This window comes from Typopeltis vanoorti, chromosome 15 (genome assembly GCF_054136105.1).
Source record: "Typopeltis vanoorti isolate ZY-2024b chromosome 15, IOZ_Tvanoo_1.0, whole genome shotgun sequence".
In the NCBI taxonomy this organism is placed as follows: domain Eukaryota; kingdom Metazoa; phylum Arthropoda; class Arachnida; order Uropygi; family Thelyphonidae; genus Typopeltis; species Typopeltis vanoorti.
The window spans coordinates 53,819,131-53,832,308 of record NC_143563.1 but is presented as its reverse complement, the minus strand read 5'-3'; the positions used below and the strand labels follow the sequence as shown (position 1 = coordinate 53,832,308).

The window sequence follows — 13,178 nt, the reverse complement described above, 5'->3', positions numbered from 1 at the left end:
CTAGTTCAGACATTTCAAAGCTTTTTTTTACAATATCCTAGACAATATTCCTTTCAAAAATCACTTGTATCTATAAAATCTACTTTACTCATTCTGTGATAAGACTTACTTAGGTCAGATTGGGAGATGTTAAAAATTTGGGAAGATGAACAAGTAGCAGTACTGCTCAAATTGAAGAGAATCAAATATTTCTGCTTGCATTGGAATCTATGAAGTGGATCAGTCTTTGATTCCAATGCCTTATTGTGAAAATAACTTTTTGTCTTATCTCTTCAAGGAGTCTAGCAAAGTTATTCACACATGCAGTATAATAGGAGATAAATTAATCTTGGCTATTTAATAATGTTAGCTATGATGGTAGACTGATAAACAATGATAAACTGAGGATGTGTGGACTGCAGAGTTTAGTAGATAGAAAAAAGGAGAGGTGATATAATTGAGACATTTCAACTGTCAGAGGTGGTTACAGGGTTGACACTGGAATGTTCTTTCATATGGTAGAACAAAAAGGGCTGATGACAAGGGATCGTTCGTGGAGTTATGAATAGAAGTGATAAGTAAGAGGAGGAGGAGTGACTTTTTTGCATGAAGGATGGTTTGACTGTGGAATGCATTGCCTGATAGGATAGTGAGAGCATGATCAGTGAATGATTTTAAGGAATGGTATGATAAACTTGGTGTTGCTTAAGATGGTCTTCCATGATGATCTTAAAGCTCCGTGGAGGTCCTGAATAATAATAATAATAATAATAATAATAATAATAGTCTAAACAGGAACCAGGGCATCATTTTGTATATTCAGAAATCATTCCTTCAGTCTTGCAGTATGATTTCTACTATGCTAACAACCATCTATAATCTGTAAATCAATGAAATGCATGTACTGAAAATTTGTTATATGTGTCACACAGTAAGTTGTTCTCAGCACTAAATTGTTATTATAAAAAAACATAACTGTTTTTAGGGAGTATTAGTAGTTATCATAAGCTTATCATAACATTATTTTAAGTTATTATACATTTTCATCATTATGATACTGCAGGATTAATGACATTGAAACATGTTTGTGTTCTAGTTTATAATGAAATACTAATGCCAGTATTCTCAGTATCTCATTGTTATGTGATCTTATCTTGTGATGAATTACTTAAAACTTCAGCACAGCATTGTGGCTGTGGGGATTTGGCTAGAACACTTTTTGGTAGTTATAGTTGGTGAGTTTGTTATAAAAGTGAGTTGCTATAGTGAGAGTCAGCGTTATTTCTGTGTGTAATTTGCCTTCACTAAAAATTGTGCTTAAATTGCTGAAGTGTTTCATTCATTCTCTAAGGCTCTCCATTAAGATTTATGTTGAAATTTTCACCTATTTTCTTAGTTATTTTCTTTTTATTGCTAATTTTATACCAAATTTTTTACAGTATTCAGTTTAGTTAAAATAAATAAATTCATAAGTCTTGAAGATTTCTACCATATTTATTTAGAAGTGTGTGTGCAAAGAATTTAAAGAGCTGAGTTGAATATCTCTGATTTTGATATCATGTTTAATACTACTTTCTTTCATAATGTGATCCTTATAGATGATGAATAATAGTGGATATAGTATTAAATTTGATTTTACATTAGACCATCTTCCTGTGTTTTCTTTAATTCTAACTGTTAACTTACAACTTGAGTCTCTTAAGGATCAAAGCTAAATAACTGGAAGAAGACTCAATATATCCAGAGAATCCATCAATGCTTGTAATTCAATGTCCAGCCTTTATCCTCTAGTGGTGTATCCCATTATTAAATCTTCACCTGGCTACTGAACACCACTGTAGATGAGCTGGCAGTTGAATTTAGTTAATCAAGTTATATTCTTTGCTGGCTTAAGCTATAATGAAAAATAATGGTATTATGATGAAATGTCATGCCAGCAATGCATTCCCCAGTTGAAACAAGGGCTCTCTTCCACCTCCTATTTTTTGTTAGGAACCAGGGTAAACAATAAAAAGTTAATTACTGGAATAAACTTATCCTCAGCAGTGAACTTTAGCTCTATCAAGAAGTATAACTAGTAGAAGAATTAGAGAAGCATCATGTTGACATGCTCGATAATACCATGGATGAGCTAAGCATTTTTTCCCTAATTTTTAGCAATTTTATATATATATATATATATATGTATTTTTTTTTCTTTTGTATTTTTATTTATTATTTTCATAGTCCAGAACCCTGCTTTAGCTATCTGGTGCAGAACTTTTTCAAGCCAGTTCATTTCTCCAATAAGCAGGGTAGTGGTCTCACACTGAGCTTTGAAAGTCATCTCCCACCTAGACAATCCCAAACATCCACGCCCATAATGGGATTTGAACCCACAGCCTTGTGGAGAGTGGATATGCTTATCAGTTGGCCAATCAAGCAGTCATTAGGGAGCTTCTCTTCCTAATGACTTGAAAAAAAAAGAAAAAAAAGGGGGATAGTGTACAAGGGGCCTAAAGGAAAAGTTAGTTCTTACTGATGACTAAACAGCAAGAATAGGAAATGAATGTCAAACATATAGAAATAATTTAGGAAAATTTGATACAAGAACATAACTAATAATAATGTAAGTATCTGGATTTCTCTTCCAGATATAGGCTAGTCATAAATAAAGGTTAGCATAGATTCACATGGAGAGTACACATAAGAAATGTAAAAAAAAAAAAAGTACAGTTGACCCTTGAATAACACAGGGGTTAGGGGTGCTGATCATCCCCCCCCCACACACACACACACATTGTTTGAAAATCCGCATATAACTTTTGACTCCCCCAAAACGTAATTACTAATGGCCTACTGTTGACCGGGAAGCCTTACTTATAACATAAACAGTCAATTAACACATATTTTTATGTTATATGTGGTATATACTGTATTCTTACAATAAAGTAAGCTAGAGAAAAGAAAATGTTATTAAGAAAATAATAAGGAAGTGAAAATACATATATGGTACTGTGTAAAAATTCGATGTAGCTTAATAATGCCAGAAAGCTTTACATCAATTTTTACAGAGGTCAAGCCCTGTAAGGATGTTATAAAAATAACCTGTATATCTGTATATAGTTAAAACAATTTGTTAATGTAAATAATCCCATAGGGACTCTGTGCTTACTGCCCTAAAAAGGAAAATTCTAGAATGTATTATACAAAGGCAATACCTTGCCACCAGAAAACTTTGTATGTTAGCTCCTTATAAGGATATATAAAAGTTGTTTGTGAATTTCACTTGTAAACACTCAAGGTCAGTGTCAGACAGACCGACAAACTTCAGACAAGCTTCTGCTGCCCGAACAAATAGGATTAAAGGAGTGTAATAAAAGAACAAAGAAAGAGTCAGTGTCAAGGAAAGAACAAGCGATCGCACTGAAATATTCAGAGTCCCATATCTTTGTGCAGGGATCCGAAAGAAGGTGAATAAAAGGCGTTGGCTGGAAGATCGAGTATCGGTTACCCGTCGGTTATCCGTAGGTCGTCATCGGTACCCCAGCGGTTGTCCATCGGATGTAAGCCATCAAGGACGCGACTTCAGGAGAAATCATGCCAGAGGTCTGAAGGAAAGATGACAAGAGATGGTCTGCCAGACAAAGCATTGATCTGATGACAAACCTTTGAGGGGAGCTATCGTCCAAAGAGAGGAATTTTTGAGTGGGAAAGAATTGAATTGCTCCATTAGTTTAACTTGCATGCAAGTACTCCTCAAGCCGAAAATCTTCGCCCGAGTGCCAGGAGGACAGCGTTCCAGAAGCCGTCAGTAAATCTATTGCTGGCATAAGAAGGAAGAGAAAACCTGATACGGGAGGAAAAGATCTGGACTCCAATTCGAAGCCAGGGGAATAAGTATATGCAGTGGGTAGCAGCCCTAAAGTGAGTATGATCTTTTTTTCTTCAATTTTGTGAATTATAGGAGAACTTTAATAGTGTTAAGATTAGGCTACTGAATTTGGGTAGATTTAATGGTTGGATTTAAATGTTTAATAAGTAATAGAAGATTGTGTGTAACAGTCAGAGAGTAACAGTTTGTTAATGGTGCATTTTGCCTAGAGTATTATCTTAGTATTAGAAGGATCGAACTTTTATGTGTAATGATATTCTTATGTGTATAACAGTTAAGGAGTAGCAATTTGTTGATAGTATAAGTTGCTTAGGATAGAAACTTGATATTAGAAAGGAGTGGATATTTATGTGACATGATTATCATGAATTGAAAGGGCATCTTAACATAATTGTGTTATTTACAGTTGAACTAAGCATTTTTTTCTTTAACAGAATAATAGTGTAAATTGTTTTATTGCAAATAAATGTGTTGTTTAAATGTTAATAGAGTGTCGCCTGATATTTAATTTTTCAATGCACTGTTCCGAAAAATATTAGAGCCTATTAGCAGGAACCCAGGAGAAAGGATAGAAAGGATAGATAGTAGACCACGATTGCAAATATTAAATAATCAGGGGTAATTTGAATATAAAGGGAGGACTACTGGATGCACTTACCACTTCTTATTACTAGAAAACATACATCAGTGGTGCAGCTTATCAAATAAATTTTCTGGTGTTAGGGGAATAAGAAGGCAAGTGCAGAAGGCAGTATAGCTTAAAGAGATAAATAGAGATATAAGGAAAATTATAAGGTATACAAAAAGAGATACTCCCCCCTTTTTTTTACAACTGTACTGTATTTACTGATATACCATAAGTTTACATCGTCTGTCTGTCAATACCTACATCAATATTTTCTTATATGATACAAAACACTGTAGATGTTATACGTATTACTAACACTAGACATCAAAAATAAAAAGATAGTGTGAAAAAGAAATTCATATTTATTTACAGGTATAACAATTCATGCATTGATATCTGTCTTTCAATTTTTCAGTAACTGACAATGTGTACTAAAATATTAATTAAAAAACTTTAATCAATACATTCCAATATTTCAGCCATGTTACATTGCCATCTTCTGGGAACATAAAACTATGATATGTGCACGTAGGCAATATCAACGAGCAAATGAGGCTGAAGAAGGCAACTGGCATTGGTCCTAGAGTCCTAAAGGCCCCCCCCCCAGCAGGCTAAATTGGGTTGTCTTGGCTGTTGGGCTAATGTTCTTAGAATGCACGCTTCCCAAATTTGGGGCAGTCTCATGCACCCAAATTTTTTGAGGTTTGGGAAGTTTTTTAGGCTGATTCCAAGAATAATCTTTCATAAATGACAATTCAGTATTTAAAGGAGAATCAGTAGAACATAGGTATGTACGGTGAACTAAAGTTTTAGTCTCACATAATGTGAAGTGGCATTAATATATTTACCAGTATAATTTGGTTTTCTGTATACTGAAAATTTAGACTGCCATTAGATTGATGTAGAATGAAAACATCCAGAAAAGGGAGACAGTTGCTACCTTCTACTTCAAGGGTAAATTGAATCAAATCATTCCATAAAATAATTTGCTAGAATAGAGGAAATACGAGACCCCACTGCATTTCTATCTGTTTATGAAGTTTGTTTTACCAAGAAAAGTAGCTTGAGAGATAGGTTTCAGTATTGAAGACCACCTGTTTATTAAATACGAACAGGATGCGTGAAAACCCGACAAGTTTCGTAAGTCATATGACTTGCATCATCAGGGGCATTGGTGTATAAAAAAAGCTAAACACAACTAACAAAGATTAAATTCATAGTCCATTAGACAGAGCATATAATATATCCAGCACGGAAAAAAAGCGAAATGAGGAATTACACTACTTAACACAAAACCTCACACTTAATGGATTTGAGCCATTAAGTGTGAGGACAATCAAGAAAATCCTGAACACAGCTCCCACAACCAACGTAGAAAAACAACATTTCAAGAACGCAATCTCACTACCATACGTCAAAAATGTCACAGACAGATTAGTGACATTGCGCCGCAAGTTCAACTTAAAAGTAGCTTTTCTCTCATTAGAAAAAATATCAAGATTCCTACATCCACTGAAGACTTTGCACCATCCCATAAAAAAACCAGGGGTCTATCAAACCTATTGTTCTTGTGGCATTTGTTACTTAGGCCAGACGGGAAGGGCAGAAGAAATCTGTATGGCAGAACATAAAAAAGAAGAGAACAATCAGGCCTAGCTTTCCACACAACTTCCTCTGGCAATAAAGTACTTTTGGGAAAAAACAATCTTGTCATATATTGATAAAAACTGTTTCACAAGGAAATTCAAGGAAGTGGCAAAAATGCTTAGAATTCCTAGACAGTGCACCCAAAACCAAGGTTTGATATGACACCAAGTGTGGTTGGCATTCATAAAAAATCTAACCTCCTCAGATCTTGGACATAACACATGTGAAGCACAGAACTTGACAACAAATAACAATGTTCCAAAAAACATTCAGTAATGAATGTTTCAATTTTTTTCAATATTACAGTTAGAAACATCTAATGGACTGTGCATTTAATCTTTGTTAGTTGTGTTTAACTTTCTTTATACACCAATGTCCCTAATGATGTAAGTTATACGACTTACGAAACTTATCGGGTTTTTATGTATCCTGTTCGTATTTAATAAACGTGTGGTCTCAATACCAGAATCTATCTCTCGAACTACTGAACCACAGAAACTTTCGCACACAAAAGTAGCTTGAATTTATCACAAATTTGAATGATTTGACAATATCCAGAAGAAGATCATTCCATAGTAATTCTGCTATATCATTCAGCAGGATGTTTGTGAAGAGTGAAACTGCATCAAAATTGATTAAAAGATCTGTGCATTGTAAAGATAATCCTGATATTTTATTCTTGAAATCTTCCAAATTTTTAATGAAAGAAGAATTTCCTGTAAATGTAGAGAGAAGATAAAATTTTTCTGACAACAAAAAAGTGAAAAATTTATATATATATACTGTGTGACCACAGATGCGAGACCCCTCGACACTTCTGTGCATGTTCAGAAGGAGGTGAATCCATTCCGATAATAGGGTAATCAATGCTTTTCATGGGATGAGTGTTTATTATTATACATTGGAAAATTAGCTTTGCTTTTATGAAAATTCTAGTTGTTTTAAAGCAGCAACTTATTTTGCTTGTACAACAGTTGAAAACTTTTATGTATAAAGCACTCGATTTCGCATGTTGGTAACGAATTCATACATTGCGTTATTTCTTTCTTTCTCCCTTTCAACATGAATCGACTCTTCCTGGTACATTGCCAGTCAAGGGTCTCAGATCTATGGTTGGACAGTGTATATATATATTTATTTATTTACAGAGTAATATACAGGGTGTTCGGGATAAATTTGACATATTTATAATTAATTATATTTTTCCGTAAGTTACATGTATTAACACACACTTCTCTTCATTTAAAAGTTTGGACCCTTCTTCATTCACATACAAGATGTCAGAAAGGATGGATAGCTGGAACCCACCTGAATCATGGAAGAGAATAACTTGTATCATGATGATTCGTGCCCGCCATCAAAATAAGGATATTACGACTGCTGCCCAATGCTCCCTGAATACAGTAAAAACAATCAGGCATGAACTAGAGACTTGCAATAGTGACTACGAGGATGTAGCAAGAAGAAAGATCCCTAGCAGACGATCTGATTGCGTTCGTACAGCAGAATTCCTCGCAAATCTGCAGGAACAGGTGTTGAAGAACCCTGGCATTGGAATTCGGGCTTTGTTCGTGGAGTTGCTAACTGTAGTCAAGCCCTGGATAACAAGGGTAGCCAATGGTAGGCCGTATGTATGGCAGCAGGATTCGGCCCCTTGCCACACCTCTGGGAAAAGTCAAAAATGGTTGTCTGAAAATTTCTACGACTTCACCAGTCCAAATGTTTGGCCTCCAAACTCCCCAGACCTTAACCCCATGGATTATTTTGTATGGGGCGCAGTTGAAAAAGACACCAATCGCACTTCCAGTAATACAAAAGCCCAGTTAATGGATAAAATTAAAACAGTTTTTGCGGCCCTTCCCAGGGAGACTGTAGCATCAGCTTGTTCGAGGTTCCGAAGCAGAATTGAAGCTGTGATCGATGCTAATGGTGGTTATTTTGAGTAAATCTTGTTGATAGTATTGTAATTAACTCTGCCTGTAATGTTTTTTTGTCAATTCATTAAATTTAATAGATACAAAGAAGATTTTCTTTTTCCTTACGAAACTGTCAAATTTATCCCGAACACCCTGTATATATATATATATATCACAATGTCAATCTGCACTTTATGTGGTATAATTATTAAAGTCACAAAATAATTATGGAAGATAGTAAAATAATTATTTTATACTTACATACTTGTAAATATTTAAAAACAATATTTATTGACTGAGTGGATTTTTTTCTTTCTTTCAAAAATTCTTCATTTGACTCAGTTACCTTCTTGAAATCTTCAGATGAATTTGCAAAGTTGCATTTTGTAATTATCGCACCTTTAAAATTTTAAGGTTCAGTTGTGATTTCTCAGCATTCAAGTTGTTGATTATTGAAAATACATATTCTGTTGCCTGCACATTCATTTCCAGCAAATAATATTTAATGTAATCCATCTGTTCCAAATATGACATGATTAGTGTAGAAGTTCATGAATTGTTCGACAAATCATTCCTTTTGTATGCCTCCATTGTTTAAGCTTTATTTATCAAAGAATTTAAGGTTGGTGGAACAAATTGAGAAGAAATTTGTTCCTTAAATTTAAAGATTAAATCTCTGTTTAGATTTCTTCTATTGACAACACGAATAGAAGAAAAACATTAAGAATCACCATGTGTAACACTTTTTGTCTTTTGAAATGATATTGCTGCCAATAAGTGATGACAACTTAATTCAAAGGATGAATTATATGTGTATATGAAAAACACCATAAACACTGCTTTAGGTGCATATTGGTGAACTGACAAGCGTATTTCCGTGTGTTGCAATTTTGTGCATGATTTAAGAAGGGAGGAAAATAAAATATACCATAACTACCATCCTAAAAATGGACTATTTTCAAATAAGCAGGAATTTGTTAATGCAAGGTAATGTATCAGAATCTGGGACCATTCCAGAAAATCCAGGATGATTAGTCACCTAAGTATAGAGGATGCGTAAATGACAGTGAAGAGATTAGAATCTGCACAAATAAAGTTTGTGTTTACAGCAAAGGTCATACTGCACAACAGCAAAGATTACAGCAGTACACAAGGTCAAAGGCTACAGCAGTACATAAATAGTCAGACAACTGACATGTATTAATCCCACTACCACATTATGAGTTTCATATCTTGACTATACCTAGTCTAGCCATAAATACTGTTATGACTTGAACAGCACATAAACCTTTAATCTATTAGTAAATTTACAGCTTTCAGCACATACAACCACATGTATAACGTGCATATATAGCAGCACTCAATGTTCGAAATGTCCCCTTTTGCCATCACTCATTCCCAAAATCTATAAGGCCACATATCGATGATGGCACACACAACATCCAACTGAAATGCTGCCACTGCTTGCTCCAAAACTACTTTCGGACTGGCAATGCTGGGGTGTCATTTCTTGTAGGCTACTCTCTCAAGCTTTCACCAAAATTTGAATTCCAGTAGATTCAGATTGAGACTATCAGACAGCCAATCAGATGATGATGATGATATGTGGTTGGGCACATTTGCCTCCAACCACTGTTGTGTGGTCCTAGCCTTGTGCACAGGGGCAAAGTCCTGTTGGAAGGTCCACTGCCTGCCATGAAACAAGGTGTAATTCAAGGGCCATACCACAGGTTCCAACATGGCATCTTGATGCACTTTGACAGAGGTTTTGACCCCTTTCTTGCAGAAATACATAAAATAAACCATCACTGGTGTAGAGTGATGACTGCTCTGAATCCTGGGTGCTATGCAACCATCCAGAGCATAAACCCAATTGTTTTGGTGATTAAACAACTCTTCCATAATGAAAATCTCATCTGTGAAGAGGATATCTGTGTCTGTTGTTCACATATCACCAAAGAAGTGCCTTTGATTTTATCACCTTCTGCCACATAAGTTGTGGTGTTAGGGAAGTGTCCAATACAACAACGATAGGCTCTCATCCCCAGATCATCAGTTAGCATACATGATATCATTCTCTGTGAAACGTTTATCTCTCACATCATCGCTTTCTGCATTCTCACAGAATTACAGAGGAGGCGTGCCTTCACAGCCCTGACAAGGTTTTGCATCCTGTTCTTTGATGGTCAGATATCTTCTATAACAGTTAATAGTCCAATACACAAACATCCTAGTGATCCCAAGTGTTTTAGCATGTTAAAAATAATGGGTAGTTGCGTTCCAACCTTGTGAAGTGCTGTTACCAGCTACACAGTTCTCATAATCTCCCTGCTGCATATTAACTTGTACAGCTAGAAATCTCTCTCTCTACTGATAAGCCTGTTAATGTTGGCTACACACAACAACACTAATGAACCAGGCTTGTGCAATTCTGTGGACAGTGCAGGAATGTGCATAAGTTGTAACAATATTTATGGGAAGATGGTGTTAGATGGGCATTCTTCACTTCACAGCACAACACACACACACTACTGTGTTATGCACGTATGTAGAAATATATTTTTCTAATTTTTTTTTGATTTTATAATATATATTATGAAGTTTTAAAAATGAAAGCTTTTATGTGAAGTAAAGAAGTAAACCTAGCATCCCGTGTGGTATGAAGTGAAAAGCTTCTTTAGATGCCAAAGAAAATTGAGATATAAACTACAGAAAAGATGGAAATTTATAAATTATTAAAATACTTGTTTTTTCATATCGTCAATACAGGTAGCTGCAAATCTGAAAGCATGCATATAATATCTGGTTACTAATATTATTATTGCGGATCATAAATTATATTAGTGACTGCTATGCATCACACTGCATTCTCAGTTTTGAATAACTGCATACCATTTAAAAAAAATAACTTTTTTGACATATAAAAATGTTGTTATATAAATTCTTCATTTTCCCTTCAGATACAAGTATTAGAAGCTAGGAATAGAATAGGAGGAAGAATATGGGATGATACAAGCTTGGGAACGTGCGTAGGTAAAGGTGCTCAAATAGTGACTGGTGTAATTAATAATCCTATTACCGTTATATGTGAGCAGGTAAGACACTTGTCAGTAATGTATTTTAGATGCACAATTAATTCTCTCTCTTTTTTTTTTTTTTTTTTTTTTTTTTTTGAACATTCATTTTATTATTATTATTATTATTTATGGCATCTCAATGGAATCTGGAGACTCATTGTGGGAGACCCAAATCAACCATCATACATGCAAATCCTATCATACCTCTTCTCAAATCCATTCACCATCAGGGAACTCACAACTAATTCTGGCAATCCATTCCACTCATTCTCCACTCTCCATGCGAAAAACTCTGGTCCACACACCCTTACTAACCACACTCTTACACAACTTCCACAGATGGCCCCTAGTTCTCTTACTATTTTTCATATTTGAAAATTTTCACTTGCATCAATTATATAAAATCTCTTTAATATCTTAAAAGTTTCTATCATGTCCCTTCTTTTCCACCTATCAACTAAATTTTTTAACCCAAAAAACCTATTCTCGTAGGGGGTATTCCAAAGAACTGTGGGATCTTGATCACTCATCTCTGAATCTTTTCAACTTGCATTCATTTGCTATCTCTAGCCACTCTGACCTCTTCAACTATATATATCCCAAATCTCAATTTTCTGCAGTCGAAATACCCTAATAATTAGATAATCCTTCTGGGAGACTTTTGCATCCACAACTCCAGTTCACTTCCCTTCTCAGGCTCCACTGATCAAACCAATAGGGTTGTCAGGGTATTTGCCATTAGTGATGACTTAACAGAGTGTCACTCTTCTTACCAGAGGATGCCCACCAACCAGCCAACACATTTGACCTTTTCTTAACAACCCTCTTCCCTTCATATATATTGTGGTTAGTTCTCCTGATAACGCAGACCACAACCTCATAATAGTCTCCTTTGCAATAGAACATTCTTCATTCAATAATTCTCTCTCGTGTCCTTGGGCACTACAAGAGTGTTGAATGGGATGTGTCCATTTATGATTATTATTCTATCTAGTGAAATTCTGCTTATCTATGTTCAACTATTATCTATGCACGAGATATCACCCCAAAATACAAATATTTAAGCTATTTCTTCCCTTAGTGTCCCTAATATTTATATTATACTGCGCCTTTTGAGACATTTAGTTCATCATCATCAAATTCCTGCCATGTACCCTCAAGGGGTGTACAGGATATGACAGTACTACATGAAAAATTTACATCATTACTCACTTCCTATCTACAATTTTCCTCCAAATCAGTCTGCTACTTGTCAAGACTCCAACATTATCAGATCTTATATTTCTATCGTCTAACGTACTTTGTACCGTATCGATCCACCTATATCTTGGTCTTCCTCTGGGTCGTTTTCCTGCCAACCTGGCAGAGAACACTTGTTTTGCTAATCTTATCTCTCCCATTCTATTTAAGTGGCCATACCACCTGAGATTAGCTCTGCTAACACATTCCTGGATGCTGACAATGTCAAGTTCTTTCCTAATATCCTAATTTTTAATATGATATTGCCATTGATACCATCTGTTCACGCCTCTAATCTTTCTCAGGACTCTCATATCTGCGGTCTCTAGTCTTTGGTCAAGTGTTTTACTTCTGACCCAGCTCTCAGATCCATAAGTTAAAACTGGTTTGAACACTGTCTTGTATACAGCTAATTTAGTGTTCCGAATAATTTCTCTCTTATTCCATATGAATTTATTCAATTGACTTCCCACCATACCAGCTTTGCTGATTCTGTTGTCTATTTCTATATTTAATTTACCATCTTCAGTAAAAATCGTGCCTAAGTAACTGAAATGTTTTACTTGTTCCACAGGTTCTCCATTCACAACACAGTTGATATTTTCAATGATTCTGCCTATTTTTATTGTCTTTGTCTTTTTATTGCTGACCTTCATACCATATCTATTACAACAGCTATTCAATTTAGTCAGAGAATCTTGCAGACTTGTAGCGGATTTATTTAGAAGTATAACATCATCCGCATAAAGCAAAGAGCTAACATTAACATCTCCAATTTTGATATCAGGTTTAATATCACTTTCCTTCATAATGTGATC

General features: G+C 35.1%; 1 protein-coding gene across 6 annotated transcripts in view; it reads left to right on the top strand.

The window, feature by feature from the left end:
* LOC150098765 (lysine-specific histone demethylase 1B-like) overlaps positions 1-13,178 on the top strand; it is a 508,665-nt gene that overhangs the window by 307,492 nt on the left and 187,995 nt on the right. For all 6 annotated transcript variants that reach the window (XM_090404995.1, XM_090404997.1, XM_090404999.1 and 3 more), the window contains one exon: positions 11,005-11,139. In XM_090404995.1, the coding sequence (XP_090261121.1) occupies positions 11,005-11,139 (135 nt within the window). The remainder of the gene's footprint in view (positions 1-11,004; positions 11,140-13,178) is intronic.